Genomic DNA, 18838 nt, shown 5'->3' on the forward strand with positions numbered 1-18838 from the left:
AGCTGGACATGCTATATTCTGTCTTATGTAAGTCTTCCACATGCATGTGCAATAATACTCCATTTCAATAATTATGTTTTATGTCTTCTCAAAATGCAAATATTATTCCAAAAAATCTTAATTGAATTAAATTTTCCCTTTTCGCCTTGCAAATGTGCTAGTCAAGCTATTTATACTAACACCCCAAAATATGAAAATAAAATGCAAAAAATATGAACATTTCCCTTAAAACAAAAAAATAAATAAATGCAAAAAATGCTGGGGTTGTTATTATTACTATTCCCTCTTTTTTTCAGCAAACACTCGTGAATGCATTTATTTCTATATCCTCATTTCAGCCTAATGAAAGTTTTGAAATAAAGGAGGGGAACGTGTTTGAAGTTTAAACTTTTGAAATATTGAACAATCTACAGTTAATTTATGGCCACCAATAATAGCATTACCTCCATTACCTTTTGGATTCTTTATTTTAGCCAATCATATTATATACTTATAGTTATATATATGGTCAAACAATTGTTACTTTTAATAACAGAAAATACCTAAAAGAACAGTCAGCCAATGAGTGATTCCATTTGTGCATGGTCTAGTTCCCATTTTACCCTAATCACATTGTTTGTATTTGCACAAATATTAAAAATATACATTGAAAAGTAAATTATACAGTAAACTTTCTACTACTATATTCATATTTATTATGATAATCGATTAATCTAGAGATTTAATAAAAATAAATAATTGTATGCTAGTAAGGATGTTAAACATTCAGATTTCGAATATGATTTATACTTAATCCGAATATTTGATCTTGAGAGAATATATCCAAATTGATTAAAAATATACTTACAAAATACGAATCCAAAATATTATAAATAAATACAAACCCAGAAATAAAAAAATCAGAAAAAAAAATTATGTACATACATTAGATTAGAAATATTTAAATAATTTATGGTTTTCAATTTTTTCCATTTTAAAAAAATACTAACCTGAACCAAATCCGAAAATCCAATTTTTAAGAAACTAAAACTCGATCTGATTCGTAAATAAATAAAAAAAATTGAAACCGAATATTTGGTTCGATTAAGCCATTTAAATTTAAATCAAGAATGTCTGTATCATCCCTATATATAAGTAAAATGAGTTCAAAAATATTAGGCACATCTTAATTGAGGCTAATTTTATGGTCACAAAATAATCATGAACACTTAAACTTGGCCATTACGAAACAAATCGAGATGTCCATTTCCGTCATTTCACTCTCATACAGATATTATATGTATATCTGTTATGATGAACTCTGGTAGTTGCGTTCTTCTTCTTCTTCTTCCTTCTCTTTCTACCTAAATCTCTCATCTCCCTTTTCCTATTTCCTTGCATTTATTTATTCATTACAATTCATTATATATATCCGTATAATGTTTCTTTTCTATTCATTATCTGGATTGGGAAAGGCTGTTTCGACGTCAAATCCGAGCTTATTAATCTGTTGATTGAGTTTTCCCAGGAACACAAATGGTGCAATTGTTTTACAGATTTACAAAATTCAGAAATTTCGAATTCGATTGACTCATAATTATTTTTTTGCCGTTCAATCAGGATTCGAATTTGTCCTTTTCGTCCGTCCACGAATTCTTTTTCCCTAATCTTATCCGGCAGATTATGAATTGTTTCCTCTCCGGATTAATATAACCTTCGGATTTTTTTTCCTTTTCCATTTTATTTGCAAAAGAAATTTTTGAATTGGTTAGAAGTGTATTTCGCAATGGTGGTTGGTGGTGGAATGAACTGCGGGATTTATAGGTCGTCGTCCGATGAGTTGTGGCCAAAACAGGCTAGTGGAGGGGGCGGAGTCAGTCATGAGAGCGAGCATGATTTGGCACTGATGGTTAATGATTTTCTCGAGAATGGGAACAGTTGCGGGGCCGATTCCCGATACAGCAGCGACAGCGACTCCAGTCTCTCTGATCTCCTGCAGCTCGCTGACAAAATCTCCGTTAGTCCCTTTCTCTATATATAACGCAGAAAATTGTTTTGGTAGAACTGTATATTCTCTTTTTTTTTTTGAGTTCGGAATTTAAGAATAATTTTTCTGCATCTCACCTGATGATAGAGACTTTTGCATAACGATTTATACAAAATACTGTATAATTTTTTAACTTGGTAGGGGCTTGAGAATTGTGTTTGTGTTTGTGTGTTGGTTAGGAAATGATTTCGAGGGAAAAAATTCAATGACAAAGTGTTGTGATGAATTTCAACTGACAGACTGTGTTGATGAATATTGTACTTGAAACCAAACTTTTGCTTTGGTGAATTCAATTCTACTAATTCTTTAATTTTTGAGGTGATAGAGTTGTTCATAGTTTGGATGATGGTAATTGAATTATTGATAGGGAAATAAATGATTTGTAGCTGGAATTAGCTGGATTTGTTAAGGTAAAACTAGTGCTTGTGCATTCTTAATTTGTGTTCAAGTTTTATAAGCATTGATGCTAGAAAGGGAAATTGGGTGTAAAGGCATTTGGCACAATACATCATGTTTATTTGCTGTTTCTTGATTAATTGTTTGACTTGAATTCAAGACCTTTTGCCTCTGGCAATAATCACTCTACCATTAGACCAGACACACTGAACCATCACTTTTCTGTTTGTGTAGAGGTGTTTTTGTGTTGGTTAAGGAAATGCTTTTCAAGGAAACAATTGCTGGGAAAGTGTTTGTTAATATCTGTCTTGATGAATAGTGTACTTGAAATTGAACTGTCGCTTCTGTGAATTCAATTCCAATTTTATAATTTTTGAGCTGATTTTTGAGCAGTGGTTAATGTATGAGGCCAAATGTATCTGTTTCGAGTCTACTTCCTTTTTCAATGGTTATATGTGTGTCTATATGAACTAGTTGTGTTTGGTTCTGCAGTATTTCAAGATGGCAATGGATCAGTACGAAAACGACTTGCTCTCCGTGGTGAATTCCCTCGCGGTTTCAATCAACGAACGAGACCTCCACGCTTCGAACTCAGGTCCGTGCAAAGCCAGCTGCATCCGGTTTTCCCTTGTAAAACTGCTGAGGCTGTCAGGTTACGATGCAGGCCTCTGCACGTCTCGGTGGCAGGGGAGCGATAAGGTCCCCGGAGGTAAAATCACACCTTCCCCATCCCTCTCTGTTCATGACTTGTGCTAGAAATACTCGTTCTGATACGACACAACCTCCCGTTGCATACAGGCGATCACGAGTACATTGACGTCATCCGTTACAACGACACAGGAGCCACAGAGCACGTGATCATCGACATAAACTTCAGGAGCCAGTTCGAGATTGCCAGGGCTGTGGACTCGTACGACAGGATACTCAACTCTCTTCCCGTTATCTACGTTGGCTCGTTCGCAAGGCTCAAGCAGTTTCTTCAGGTAATGGTGGAAGCTGCTCGATTTTCGTTGAAGCAGAACTCGATGCCTCTGCCTCCGTGGAGATCGCTTGCTTACTTGCAAGCGAAGTGGCAGTCTCCGCATCAGAGGAGATCTGATTCTGCTGAAATCCACACGACCATATCTGATCGTGTCGATGATCACAAGAAGTGTGCGGGGCATCTCATGAGGCTGCATTCGTTGCTTCTCTCAGAGATTGAAGTCGAACGAACTCTCAAGCCGTATAACCGGGATAGGAGGGAGAAGACGGAGAGGCGGAGGTATGCATCTTTCCATTAGGAGACGTGCGAATAAGCTTCAATGGCCAATGAATTACACAAATAAATTGCATTTTTCACTAAATTTTTTCACAAATAGTGAATGCTGAGATTTTTTTTTTGTCATTGCGGGAATTTTGATATTTGTTTTGTGATTTTGTGATGTATTTTAGCAGTGCATAACTCAAATCTTTTTTATTCTATGAATGAGATATGCTCTGCTTATTATAGTTGGATTTTCTTTTCTCAGAATCCTACCACGGCCCACGGCTCACTTTTTGTTGTGTCTTTGTCTGAATGTTTTTAGTAGATTTTTGATGTTTTTATAGTTTACTTGTCTAACATGAACAAAGTCAATAAAAATGGTTCTCTCTCTCATAGTATGTGTTTAGTTTTTCCAATTTCTTATACTCCTCCGTCCCTAAAGAGTATAAGTCCCTAAAAAGTATGAATTTTGGGTTCGGTACAAGTTTTAATGCATTATTGATAAAATAAGAGAGATAGATAGAGAGTTTTTTAAGTATTGTTAGTGGAAAATGGGTCTCACCTCATAATAGAGAAGAGAGTTTCCAAAATTAAAGTTCATACTCTTTGGGCACGGATGAAAAAGGAAATGGTGCATTCCTTCAGGGACGGATGGAGTATATTTTTATGGACGAATGAAGCAATTTAATAGACACGGCAATTTGTTTTAATCTTTGCACAAATGGGAGGAAGAGATGTAAATCACTACTACTACTATTATTTTTATAGTTATTATTTTTTTTAATAGCAAATTACTACTACTGTTTTTAAGCACCGTAAAATGGCTATATTTCGGACATGCCTTTTTTTCAATTCTCCTTTCATTTTTAACACGTTGGTATTGCTCTAATAGTAAAATTCGATTTTTTTTGTTAATCAAATACAATGTCGGTCCCCTCAAAAATTAAAAATAAATAAATTAGTGTAACTTGTGTTTTTTTGTGGTGGTTTTGTTTGTGTGTGGAGTGTGTAATTTAACAGAGATTATTATAATCCGATGTATGGCCAACAATGTTGACCACATTCTATTTTGTATCTATGTCATAATTCAACCTGACATTTCCTTAGTAGACTCGACACGTTACTTCATCTAATGTTGACGTTTCAAACTTTTTCTCTGCTCCAACATAAAAAAAAAGAGGTCTTCTTTTGTCACCTCGTGTTGTTAATAATTGGCTAAATCGTCGAAAAAATATTAAATTTAATTAATTTGTGATTAATTCTGCCGGATTCTATTATAATACTGATATTTTTTCAATTATATTCATAATCTCAGACTAAAAAAAGTAATACCTTCGTCTCAGTGTCACAATTTAGTGTGAGCGTGAGTTTTAAGAAATATAAAAAAAAATGGGTCGAATAAGTTAGTGGGCTATGAATCTCACTTATATATATTAATTTTATAATAAAATATCAATAGAATTATTTGATGGAATGTAGGGTCTACTTATCGTTTATAGTAAAATGAAATGTGACTCTTATGATCAGACGGACATAAATAGTAAAATGTAATACTTAACGTGGGAGAAAGTGAAATGTCAGAATATGAATCAAAATTATAACAAGTCATATTATAGAGATAATATATCACTCTAAATTATATAATACTGTTATAAAACGAAATTCACCCAAACAATCATCACTATCCAATTGATTGCATAAATTAAATTTCACATTATTTAAATGAAAACACAACAACTGCTGCATCTGTCGGGATTCGTGTAACGTTCAGCTAGTTCCACGATGCAGATCTAAATAGAGCATCCATGCAATATACTCACTTTTTTTTAATATACTTTTCTATTTATATACTTAAAATACATAACATTTACAATTAGAGTAGTATTAAATTATTTCATCCAATAAAGATAAGTAGTATGATAAAATGTTAGTCCAATTTTAACTCACTGCATCTTAATAAAAGTTTGTTTTCTTCATTTCAGTATATTCACCGTTTTCTTCATTTCAGTATATTCACCTCTTATTTTATTGTACTATAATTTTATAATAAGTAAGTCTTAGAATACTTACTCGCTCTAATCCTGTTTTATTATAAAATTAATTATATATAAAAATAAGATTTATATTTGTCTATATTTTCAATTATAATTTGTTCACGTTTCATTAAATTTTGTAAAAATAAGTTGTGTGAGACTTGAAATAAACAACAAAGCAATGTGAGAAAGTCCAAAAGCATTACTAAAGCATCCCATAGAAAATTATATTCTTGAAAATAGCATGACGTGTATAATGAGCAAGCTCATAAATCTCATTATTACACAACACATTACCGTTGAGACAAACACTCATCTCTAAATCCATCATTATTTTAACTTTTCCACCAAATACTATATTATATACGCGTTTCTTATCTTAAATAATAAATCCATCATCATCCCAATTTTACTACGCGTTTCTCACCACACTTTCTACACGTAATTCACCTCTTCATTTCCAATTCCTCGTTTCAATATTCTCCACAATCCTCTAACCATACACATTTATATTTTTCATCAAATTTCTAAAATTTTTAACTATTACTTTTGTTTACTAATTTTGAAATTTATATACTCTACAAATTATTCCATTGCCTCCATTAATTGTCTCATTTACTATTTTCGGCAGACTCTTATTTCTCCATTTTCATCAGAATCCCATAAATTATTCTCTTTTGATTTAATTTATTTTAGTAGAACTTCATATCCTACTAATTCATTTACTCATAATTATTATAAAAGTTATTTCATTAGTTTTTTTCCACTCTTGTTAATAAGTTTAAACAACTTCTTAAAACAAGGAGTACTAGTCAAATACTATGAGATAAGTATCAAATTAGTAATTTATTATGATTTTACTATCAATAATATAATTCACAATTCAGTAAAAGAAACTATTTGATTTAGTACAATATATATTATTTTGATAAAATTCCATTATATATCATGTACTACTAAAAAGTAAGATCAAATTATTTTAATAACAAAATCTCGATAACTTTTAAATTTAGTACACAAAATTAAAATTAAAGAAAAATAGTGAATTCAAACACAAATAAAAGTCCTAAAATCCCAAATCCAATTCATTAAAAAAAAGTCCAACAATCCCAATTCCCTTACCTAAAAATTTAAAGCCCCTTCCGAAATCCTCCATTTCTCTCACACAAACAATGGCCCCTCTCCTCCTCTTCTTCTTCTTCTTCCTCCTCCTCCTCTCCTCCGCCTCCGCCATCGGCGTCAACTACGGCACCCTCGGCGACAACCTCCCCTCCCCGACCCAAGTCGCCCACTTCCTCCAACACTCCACTACCATCGACCGCATCAAAATCTTCGACACCAACCCGGACATCCTCCGCGCCTTCGCCGGCACCGGCATCCTCGTCGCCGTCACCGTCCCCAACGGCGAGATCCCCGCCCTCACCAACCCCTCCTACGCCCGCTCCTACGTGGCCTCCCACATCGCCCCCTTCCACCCCAAGACCACCATCAACTACATCCTGGTCGGCACCGAGGTCCTCCACTGGGGTCCCCAGCCCCTCGTGGATAACCTCGTCGCCGCCATGAGGTCCCTCCACTCCGCCCTCTTGCAGGCTAACCTCACATCTATTAAGGTCACCACCGCCCACTCCCTCGGGATTCTAGAGTCTTCCCAGCCGCCAAGCCTCGCCCGCTTCCGCCCCGGATGGGATAAGCAAGTGCTCGCCCCCTTACTACAATTCCACCGCGACACCAAAACGCCCTTCATGGTTAACCCCTACCCCTACTTCGGATACAGGTATAATTATTAGTTTGAATTAGGAATTGATTTTGATTTGAGCTTTTGGGTTACATAGTGTAACAAAACGGACTTTTCAATGTTCTATAAGATACAAATTATAATGACTTTGGTATTTTACTGCCAAATATCAAAGTAATGATTTTTTTTTGTATTTTGCTGCGATGTACTATGAAGTAATCTCTCTAGCGGTGTAATTTTAAGAATTAGATATAGTAGTAACTAATTAGACATTGATTTTCATAATTGAAGTCATTAAAGTTATGAATTCCGGCTTCATTGCAGCCCCAAAAACGCCGATTTCGCGCTTTTCCGGCCGAACAAGGGCGTTTTCGACAAGTACACGAAGCGCACGTACGGGAACATGTTCGACATGCTCATGGACGCGGTGTACGTGTCGATGATGAAGCTCGGGTACAAGGACGTGGAGATCGCGGTGGGCGAGACGGGGTGGTCCTCGGATGGGGAGCCGTTCGAGAAGCCGAGGTGCTCGGTGGAGAACGCCAAGGCATATAATGGGGAGCTTGTGAAAAAGTACAATGCCGGGAGGGGAACGCCGCTGATGCCGAGGAAGAAGTTCGATGTTTACTTGTTTGCGTTGTTTAACGAGAACCTGAAGACCGGGCCGGCCTCGGAGAAGAATTTCGGGCTTTTTCGAGGTGATTTCGAGCAGGTTTATGATGCTGGGGTTCTCCGGGCTGACGCTTCTGCACCTGTTAAGGTAATGTTTTATGCTTCTTTTTTCTTTTGCTGTTTTAAGAAATTTTGAATGTTAGTTTTTGGATTGTGCTTTTAAATAATGGTAATGATATGTTTTACTTGTTAATTAGCTTGCTTAGCTCTGTATAGTAGTGAAAAAGACGTTCGATTTGATGAATTAGATAACACTTAATTTTATAAATAATGTGTTTTTCGCTCGAACTAGTAGTGAAAAAAGCTTAGTTTGATGGATTAGGTAAGATTTAGTTTTATAAATAATGTGTTTCCCGCCTCAACTTAGTTCGGAATCTTAGCTTATGGGTCTCGATCTTTCTACTACTATGTGACAAGTTTAATCTCAAATTATCTCTGGTTAACTTAATATTCGAGTCATTTTGAGTCGTGTCAATTTAATCTCTGAGTATTACGAAAAGGGAAAAGGTAAATTATGAATTGCAACTATATAAAAGGATATTTTGATGAGATTTAAATGTGATTAGATGATTCATTGAGTAGTTATTTATCGACGTTTGATTGTGACAATTTGGTTTTATTTAACTAATTATACTTAAAGAACTAAAAGGCCTTATGTAACTCATTTATAGTAAAATTGATTTTTTAAGAACTATACTTTCGCTTTTCATATATGGCGAATTAAGGGTCCTATAAATTGGAGATAATGATAAAATAATTTTTTTAATACTGTATGAAATTAAAATATATTAATGAAGATGGGTAGCTGTGAGCTGTCGAATGTCTGTTTCCTTTAACTTTGAAATTTGAATCCTGTTCTTATTTTTTTGCCCATTATTATTATGCTTTAATTGTTCTCTCTTTCACCTTTTCGAATCTCGAATTCCCATACGCCATCTGTCTTGCTGTTTATTCTAGATTTATTTCTTGTTCCCTCTTCATAATTTTTTAATCATCAATTTCTCCTTGGAGTCCCAACATATAATTTAGAAATTTGGTTAATAATATAATATATGTACTTATAAGTTATGAATGTGCTTGGATAATTGAACTTATAAGCTAGATAAAAAAAATGTAAGTTGTGGGGAAAAAAAATAAAAATTAGAGAGTGAAATGGAAGAAGGGTAAAATTAGAATGACAAACTATGGTAGAGTTATTTTGGTATGAAGATTGTTGTTTATGAAATATGAAAAATGAGTTGTAGTTGAAGGTAGGGCTAGGGGAAAATATCGAAAAAATGATATATCGCTCGTATCGTATTGAAAAATATCAAAAAATTATCGGATTTTTGATATATCGTAATTTTCGATACGAAACGATACTGTATCGTAAGTTTTCGATACGATAACGATATAAATTTCTTTATATCGCGATATATCGTTTTATATCGAATATACGATATATATCAATATTTTCGATATATCGTTTTATATCGAATATTCGAATCTATCGTATATTCGATATATCGATATATCGAATTTCGGTACGATATATCGAAATATCGATACGATAACGATATTGATATTATCCATATCGAAAGTTCGATATATCGAGATTCGATATATCAAAACTTTCGATACGATATACGATACAATGTTTTCGATACGATATCTCGTATCGACCCACCCCTAGTTGAAGGACTTGTGTTTCTGAGAGATTGTAAGTTGTTGAAAGAGTATTTTATATTCCATTGTTTAGAAGTAGAAGTTATTCTAAAGCTTATTTTGTCAAACGCCATCTAAAGTCACGATACGAATCCGCATGAAATTAATGTGTTAGTGTCTACCTTTATTGCATCCGCGTTCTTATTGTGTTGATTTGAACTTTATGTTCATGTTTTTAATGTTTTAATGTGATCTTTTTTGTGGATTCACTACTTCCTTTTACTTTGTAAACCGCCAATGTTATGCGTTGTTGCCAAAACTGACGAAGCTACGGTTTTATGAAAACAATCAGCCTGCTCCAAAAACACCACCCGGGACCCAAGGCGGGAAGAAGTGGTGCGTGCCAAAGCCAGAGGCGAGCGATGCTGCCTTGCAAGCGAACATAGACTACGTGTGCAGCCAGGGAATCGACTGCAGCCCTATTCAGGCAGGCGGTGGTTGCTTCGACCCAAACAACGTTAGGGCTCATGCCTCTTTCGTCATGAACTCCTACTATCAGAAGGAAGGCCGTCACGACTTCAACTGCGATTTCTCCGGCTCTGCTGTCATCACCACTACTGATCCCAGTATGCTTCCCCTCTTCTCTTACCTTAATCCAATTTTTACTGCTGTTTTCATTTTCTAAAAATAATTTGTTTGTTTGTTGTAGGTAATGGTCCTTGCAAATACCTTTCCTGATTCAAAGGGGAGGAATTTTCTCTTACATATTGAGGGGAAAATAACATTTATTTGTTGATTTTAGGGCCTCTACTAATCTTGTAACTTATGCTTCTTCCTCTACCCCTCACCCCCTTGGAAAAAAAAATGTATGATGGGAGGAAATTATGTAGAAATGATGGTATGGAATTAGTCACATTATTATCTAGTACTACTATTAATTTATGATTCCGTGAAAGTATATTAAAGCAATAGAAAGTGCAAAGTCCAGCTTAAGTAAACCTGCAAATTTGATGGCTAGTAGCAGTGCAAGAAGTAATAATTTTTTCATTTATTTTGTGTGAGTTGGCTAAGTCGGTAGAGATTAAATCTAAATTAGCAATGTACGAAATATTAATTTTTTTCATTTATTGTGTGAGTTGGCTAAGCGGTAGAGATCTAGTATCAAAGATTAAATGTCTCATATTCAAGTCGTTTTTTAAATCTAAATTTATTTACGCATAAAAAAAATCATTCCTTTATTTTGTCATTTGGTATCCAACTGAAGGTATAGTTTTAAAAAAGACATCCCTCTCAAATGTAGATATATATTTAAAATCACCCGTCAATATAATCACCCGATATTTAAAATTATCTTTTAAACCAAATAAAAGTGAAAGTAACATTTTTCTAGCATCTTTAATAAATATTACTCCGTATTGATTATTAAAAAAAAAAGGTAATGGATTGAAATCTATTGTACCACTAAGTGTGAGATATGATTTTTGTATTTTATTTTTCGTCGAAATACATTTTAAAGTCATTTATATCAAATTATTTCAAAAAACTTTCATGTAGTATTTTTCATAAAAAAAAAAGATAATTGACAACCACGAGTTGAGCGTTTTTTTGGTTGAAATAATCATTAGGCAACATTTGATTTATGATAAAGGCATCAAGCCCTCAATGTTTGGTATTTACGCTATTTTCGAAGCATTAAAATGACTTATAATAATAGTGTGAATTGATTACAAGTTAGATTTTGATATAAATCGTGTTACTTAATTTGAATCGGGCCAGCAATCATGTTCAAAGAACAAAAAGCTGCAAAGGAGAAGAAAAGAGAGACTGATTAATTACTTAAGTAATTAAGTAATTAAAACAAAAATTGTTTGGTTTGACATGTGTATCGAGTCCACCTTTAGCAGAATTTGACCAACCTGCTCGACCGAGTTTGCAGATTAAGACCGAAAGCCTCTCAGTGGGTGGCGGGATTTGAACCCGTGACCTCAAGGTCCCCACAGCTCCACGCTGCCAAATAACGCAACAAAAACTTTAGACGTTTATTTTATACACTCGACTTAAAATCTTCTTACATAGGTGTTTTGTATATGAAGTCTTTACATGTATTTATATAATTAATTGAATAGTAAATCGAAATAATACTAAGCCCCTCGTGCATCGCAGGAAATGCCACACGATGATGTGCTAACCCGCCATGCGCCTCGCATGCCGTGGTTCACGCACTGCGGGCTGTGCGCAATCTCCATCCATTGCTAATGCTATTAGGATTTTAACTGATCAATATAATTATATTATCGGTTAATCTAAGTGAATGCGACTGCATGCTCACTTTTAGTTGCATATATAAGTTAGATAAAATAGTAGGTCCAACTAATAAACCGTTGAATCTTTATTTCATAAGATTGTGAGTAATCCATATTAGCTGAGCAATTAGAGGTGACATATAGTCCATTATAGTATGGGTTTAAATTTAATTCAGTCAAAATCTATTATCTGATCCACCAAAAGTTGCCTAATCCATCTTATAATCGAATCAAAATTAGTGACAGTTAATGATTACCTATCCACTAGTGACATATTAACATATCCACTAAGCCATATTATTCAATTAATATATGTATTAAGGTACCCACTTGTTGACATATAAGAACTTTTCCAGCATACAATTTTTGTATAAATAAATAATTGGGTTGTGGGGTTAAATGAGGGAAATAAATGGGCCCAATACTAATTTAGATTTTAGCTATTTTCAATCGTAACCTTAAATGATTAAACCTTCGGTTTTCAGTTAACCCACTAGGTTAGAAAGTTGCATTTTCTTTAATATGTTCAAAAGTCCTTGATAACTAAAAAAATACCCCATTATGAATTTGGAATCAAAATAGATAACTCTTAGGCCTTAGCAATTTATTACTCATCTGTAACGATACACGATGATACTAAGAAAATAAAATATTTTAGATTAAATTTTTTTAAATATGGTAATACATGATAGAAATAAATAGGAGAACTTAATCAAAAAATTGTGAGCTTGGATAAGTTGCAATTGTTACCTAGAGATACTTAAATCAGATCCAACTTAGAAATTACCCTAGTCTTTATCATTGTGCATTGATAATTGCAAGATTCTAACCTATAAGTGAATAATTCATTCAAACAAAGAGGTTTCCTTAATTGGGCGTGAGATGTGGTCCTATTTCTCTATAATTGTGTCCAAAATAATCCAATATACTCCCTCCGTCCCGCTTTAGGAGTCCCGGTTGAGTCGGGCATATGTTTTAAGAAAGTGTTTGAGTGTGTAATAAATAAATATTGTAGTGGATGTTGGGACGCACTTTTAATTGAGTGTGTAATAAATAAATGTTGTAGTTGATGTTGGGACCCACTTTTAACACTTTTTACTTACTTTGTAGGCATTTTTTATTAGTTTATTTCAACCGGGACTCCTAAAGCGGGACGCCGAAATTGATCAACCGGGACTCCTAAAGCGGGACGGTGAGAGTATATCATTCTTATTGTAATTGGTATTAGTGCACATCTAAATTCCTAAAAAGATGTTATGTGGAGTATATTTTGTAAGTCAAGTTTATATGAGTAGTTCTTACTTCTTATTCGACAACAATAATAATTCCCTTAGTCAATTAGGGCACACCTAGGCGACTTAAGTAGATGTGTCGGATTATGTTCTATCATACGAATAATAAAAGGGAATTAATTATCAATTTTATTTATGATGTGTCACTTTTATTAGAAAAGAATATTGTCGCTTGTTATGTGTCTACACATAAATCATACGTGTATATAAATGTATGCATTGTATAATCACGTATATATTTGAAAAAAAAATATTAAGAGTGCTACTCCATAAAAATGACATGGATTCTTAAATATTTGAAAAAAAAAATCTAAACATTGACTTGACAGCAATATAATAGTAGTTGTATTAGATATGTAGTGGAGTATATCAATATAATAGTAGTTGTATTAGATATGTAGTATATCATTATACTTACAGGTGCAAATTTAGTTTCCGGAGGTTTCGGGTATACTCGATCCCGATCCAATACTCGGCAGGTTTTGGGTACTCGAAATTTGAAATTATGGATTCGAGTACGGGTTTAGGTAGTTAATGTTATGATTTTATGGTTTAGGGTACCGAAATCCGTAATAGGGTACCCGAGCAATACCCGATTAAACCAGATTAATTATGTATTTGTGATAAATATTTTTATTTAGTATAGGGCCTACCCCAAAATCAAGATCTACACTAAATCAATTTACATGCTTTATATTTCGGGTCTATGGGTATCCGATTAGTTAGGTTCAGGTACCCGCATCGGGTATTAGGGTATCCGAATTCACATACGAATTGGATATTGAGTATGATATTTTTTAGATTTCGGGTTCGGGTACCGGAAGTACCCGAATTTACAGGCCCAATTATAGGCAAATTTTGTCAATTCTGCCAAGAATCAAAACATTATCAATATCCGATATTAACTAACATAATTAGCTTTGATCGTTACAATTCATTGAATCAATCTTAATATTCCAATAATAAAATTGATGCATATTCTTCGTCATACTATCAAAAGTAATTATATTTTTTATAATCGTATATACTACTAGTATGTCTAGTATATAATATTCGAAACATAGACAAAAATAAACATTTATATATATTCAACCATAATTGTGATATAAGTACTGTATAGTAACCAATTCTTTGCCACATTTTCCCCATATTAGTAAAAATAGCAACTTATTCCAAAAACAATTTCCGCCGTTAAATGTCAATCAGTCATTGTAACATTAAATAATTGAGTAAAGACAAATGTCAAAATTGGTCTCGAACATATGTCAATTTTACAATTTTGATCTTAGACTTTATCTTTTGAATTTTTGCATCCTAAACATTTCAACTCGGATACAATCGGTCCTACACTAACTGTTCCGTCTAACGGTCAACCGTACCGATTTTGACCCATCATCTTCTCCGTCAAAATACTCAACCTCACTAGACCTCCTCCGGCAGCACCTTGCCGGAAAAGACCTTCAGCAGGCCGACAAGGAGACGCACCGCCTCATCATCGCGCTCGCCGGCAACGCCGCCGTGAAGCGCGGCTACGTCTTCTTCTCAGAGGTCCAATTCATCCCCGCCGAGGCACATCATCTTCTCCATCAAAGCCGGGTGGCTGAGAATACAGTTGAGCAACTGCGTCCCTCTCAGCGCATTTGTCAGTGGCAGGTACCCCTCCGGCAGCCCCTCCTCCATCTTCCACATAAACTCCGCCGGAAAGCTCCTGTAATTGTACTGCTTCACGTCCGAGCTCTCCAGCTTCTTCATCCACCCCACCTTGATGAAGAACGTTGTGAAATCCCCATTCAATTTCTTCCAGATCCTCCGCTGCACGTTGTAACCGAACTTCCCGTCGTTGTGCTGCCGCCACAGCGTGTCGATTTCCCGGAATGCCTCAGCTGGGATGAATTGGACCTTTGAGAAGAAGAAGTAACCGCGCTTCACGGCGGCGGCGAGTGCGATGATGAGACAGCGCGTCTCCTCGTCAGCCTGCCGGAGGTCTTTTCCGGCAAGGTGGTGCCGGAGGAGGTCTAGTGAGGTTGAGTATGATGGGCCAAAATCGGTACCTTGACAATTAAATATAGACGGAACATTTAGTGTAGGACCGATTGTGATCCGAGTTGAAATGTTCAGGATGCAAAATTTTAAAGATAAAATTTAGGACCAAAATCGTAAAATGAATATACGTTCAGGACCAGTTTTGGCATTTACCCTAAACAATTTAAGAAATTATATTCCAGTAACAAAAAAATCATAAATAAAAGTTATATCGTCAGCACAATTTATTCCCCCAAAATCGCAACCTTCCAATCCTCACCACTCTCTCTCTACACTCTCCACCGCCACTTCTTCCACCGCCGCCACCATGGAATCAAAATCAAAGAAAAAATCAAAGAAGCCGAAGCACCAGCACCCCAACGACCAAACCACCTCCAAATCCGAATTCTCCTTCAAGCCCTCCTCCGACGTGAAAGGCCTCCGCTTCGGCGGCCAATTCCTCGTCAAATCCTTCACCGTCCGCCGCGCCCGCCCCCTCGAGCTCCTCCGCCTCCTCTCCCTCCCCCCCACGCGCCCCGCCCTCCCCTCCGCCGCCGCCTACCTCCCCACCAACTTCACCATCCTCGCCCACCACGCCTGGCACACGCTCACCCTCGGCCTCGGCACCAAAAAATCCAAGGTCGTCGTCTTCGTCTTCGACTCCGAGGCCTCCCGCGCCGCCGCCGAGCGCCTCTGGCCGGCCGAGATCCCGCTCGGGGAGGTCAATCGCAAGCTGATCCGCGGCCTCTCAGGCTGCGAGATGGCGCGATTCAAGTTCAGGAAGGGCTGCATCACTTTCTACGTCTACGCGGTCAGAAAAATTGGGGATTTAGGGTTTCTCTGCGCCGACGATTTGAAATGCGTGCTGCAGTCGGTCGTGGCGCTCAAGGATTTTATCGATCACACGGCGATGCTCGCCCTGCCGGAGCAGAGGAGTATTGGCCACGCGCCGCCGGTCGCCGTCGCCCATTGAGATTTTAGGACTTCTGTTTTACCTTTTTTTTATTCGGGATTTTTCTTTATTTGACGATTTATTTTTTTTTCGGTGGAATTTTTGTAAAAAAATTACATACTCCTATATTTTTAATTTATTTTTTATGTGCTGATTTTTTTAAAGAAATGGTGATTAATTGTTTAGCTTAGGAAGAAAAGCTGTGGTCAGACCTTTCCTTGATAAATTATTGCATCAGTAAATAGCATCTCAATCTTATATTCATAAATCAATTCTAAATATGTGTATTCTGCAATTAAAGAAAAAAGATGAAAGAAATCTTATATTTCAGGAATGTTAGATTTCTAAAATCTAACGTTACTGAAAAGATGAAAGAAAAAAATGTCATTTTCACACCACATTTTGCCTAGGGATAATATCCAATCAAGAAAACGTTTCCTTATTAATTGTTTTAAACTTTTTGTGAGTTTCCTATTGTTTTATCGTGTCTGTAAAGTTTTTTACAATAATTTTAAATAAAAGTTTTGTATTGTTTATAAATTGATTATGTTATTTTTGTTACTATTATTTGCTTTTGCATTGCCACTAGCCAAATTTTGGTTGTGAGCATTTATTTTATCTACATGAAAAAGTTGTGGTTACCATTTACCATTGGCAATATAATCACATTACGATTTTATGAACAAATGTATGAAATAATATGCAGAAATAGAATCGGTGCATGGATACTGTGACATGAATGTTAATATACATTGGTTGGTAATTGGAGAAAGAAAAAACATTACTCCATTAAATAAGGAAGTGTATTTAATGTGTATGTTGGTAAAGTGATGGGGAAAAGAGTTGGCATCCATAAAAAAGGATTTGCAAATTGACTAGTTTTCAAACATCAATTGCAATTTGGTGGGTCACCTAACTTAACAATGTTTGCTCTACAAAAAAGTTATTTCATGTCCATATAGTTTTTGTTTTAATTTTTTTATAATCAGTAATTTTGTTGTCAAGTGGACCAGATAATATCTGGAAAAGCAGTATTCTGGCAGTAATGGTGGACAATCCATTTCCTTCGGAATAAAAGAAAAAGAAAATTGATTACTTACATTTTTTGTTTTTATTACTAGTATTAAAAAATGCTAATACATACTTTTGGGTTGAGCTCTATAGTTAAATAACTTTTCTTTTTCAAGTACAATGATTACTGCATATTGCCCTAATTTTAATTATGATTACACTAAAGTATAAGTATAATGCTAACATTTTTTTATTAGTTTAACGATGAAATACAATCTACATTATTTTCTCTCTTACTTTATTATTTTTCCACTGTATTTATTTATTATCATTTTTATAAAATATGTGTAGAAAAGCAAATGTGACTCCTAATACGGGACAGAGATAGTAATAATTAATATATGTGATTAAAGATCTCAAAGTTAATACTATATATGATTCTCAAATTTAAGTATACCATGAAAAAATAAATAATTAATTAATGGAAAATTTAAGTATTGGGGAACAAAAATAGCGTCAGTGATAAGGCAACAGTGTGTATCGTGACTGAGGCAAGATTGTTGGTTTGTAGCCCGTGAAGCTCAAGCTTTTATTAATTTCATGTCAAACACGTCTTCACATTGGTCTCACAATCAATACAAACTACCCAACATAACTAACTTTATATACTAGTTATAAATAAATAAATAAATAAATGATACACAACTATTCAAATTAATGAAGCCTCCTCGAAATTACCAAGCATAGTTTTCCTTGATTACTTTTTATGCTACTCCCCAAGAGATATTTACTTCAAGGTCATCTGCAACGTCACCGGAAATATAGAGAATTTCACCGCCAAAACGGTGGTGTAACGGGAGGTGTGGGAGTCGACCGCGAGACTCACGTGTGAGTCGGTGTAACAACTCGCCGGCATGTGATGCCTCGCGGGTTGTCATACTACATTTAAATATATAAATGAATACATAAAATAGCTTATATACGCGGGGTTATGATAGCTCAACTACTAGTTAAGGACACTTTCTTTTTTTTTTTGATACGATGGAAAAATTTAACAATCCGAATATATTATCATTAATTATTTCCAATCAATTAGTACAATTATTTATAGATTCTCTTCCATCCTTATGTATTGACTATGGTAAGATTGAATAAGTTTGTTATAAATAAATGATTAGTCATTATGGAGTTGGACTTGAATTTAAATGCATTATTATTCATTTTGCAATATAGCTATTTATTAGAGTATTTTATATACCAATAAAACAGTAGGCTCTAGATATTATCTGATCCCCTCGTTTTTTCTTAGGGAAAAAGTAATTAAATGTCTTTATACTTTTTAAAAATAAATTTAGTTTCCAATCAACCAATGATTAAATCGCAGATGCTAGTGAATAAGGTTTTTTCAAACCCTCAATTTATCTTTGTCACGGTACATGTGATTCGAATCCTCAATCTATTTGAAAAAAACATTTTACCAATATATTTCTCTTAGAAGTGAAAATT

The 18838-nt window shown here is 34.9% G+C and overlaps 4 protein-coding genes across 4 annotated transcripts; 3 read left to right on the forward strand and 1 right to left on the reverse strand.

The window, feature by feature from the left end:
- The first annotated feature begins 1304 nt into the window (after positions 1-1304).
- LOC121765773 lies at positions 1305-3937 on the forward strand. The gene is made up of 3 exons (XM_042162001.1): positions 1305-1996; positions 2915-3131; positions 3221-3937. Exons 1-3 carry the CDS (start codon positions 1766-1768, stop codon positions 3700-3702), a joined length of 930 nt encoding a protein of 309 aa, XP_042017935.1. The 5' UTR covers positions 1305-1765; the 3' UTR covers positions 3703-3937.
- Positions 3938-6781: 2844 nt separating this feature from the next.
- Positions 6782-10700, forward strand: LOC121763738 (glucan endo-1,3-beta-glucosidase-like). The gene is made up of 4 exons (XM_042159803.1): positions 6782-7475; positions 7761-8196; positions 10105-10378; positions 10462-10700. Exons 1-4 carry the CDS (start codon positions 6871-6873, stop codon positions 10488-10490), a joined length of 1344 nt encoding a protein of 447 aa, XP_042015737.1. The 5' UTR covers positions 6782-6870; the 3' UTR covers positions 10491-10700.
- Positions 10701-14889: 4189 nt separating this feature from the next.
- LOC121764493 (tetrapyrrole-binding protein, chloroplastic-like) lies at positions 14890-15699 on the reverse strand. Its single transcript, XM_042160505.1, has 3 exons — positions 15650-15699; positions 15519-15544; positions 14890-15398 (listed from the first exon to the last, which is right to left on the reverse strand). The coding sequence occupies exons 1-3, from the start codon at positions 15697-15699 to the stop codon at positions 14890-14892; spliced, it is 585 nt and encodes a 194-aa protein (XP_042016439.1).
- Positions 15635-16467, forward strand: LOC121763961. Its single transcript, XM_042160051.1, has one exon. The coding sequence runs from the start codon at positions 15698-15700 to the stop codon at positions 16340-16342; it is 645 nt and encodes a 214-aa protein (XP_042015985.1). The 5' UTR covers positions 15635-15697; the 3' UTR covers positions 16343-16467.
- The last annotated feature ends 2371 nt before the right edge of the window (positions 16468-18838 follow it).

The sequence above is a fragment of the Salvia splendens genome, chromosome 14, assembly GCF_004379255.2.
Source record: "Salvia splendens isolate huo1 chromosome 14, SspV2, whole genome shotgun sequence".
In the NCBI taxonomy this organism is placed as follows: Eukaryota; Viridiplantae; Streptophyta; class Magnoliopsida; order Lamiales; family Lamiaceae; genus Salvia; species Salvia splendens.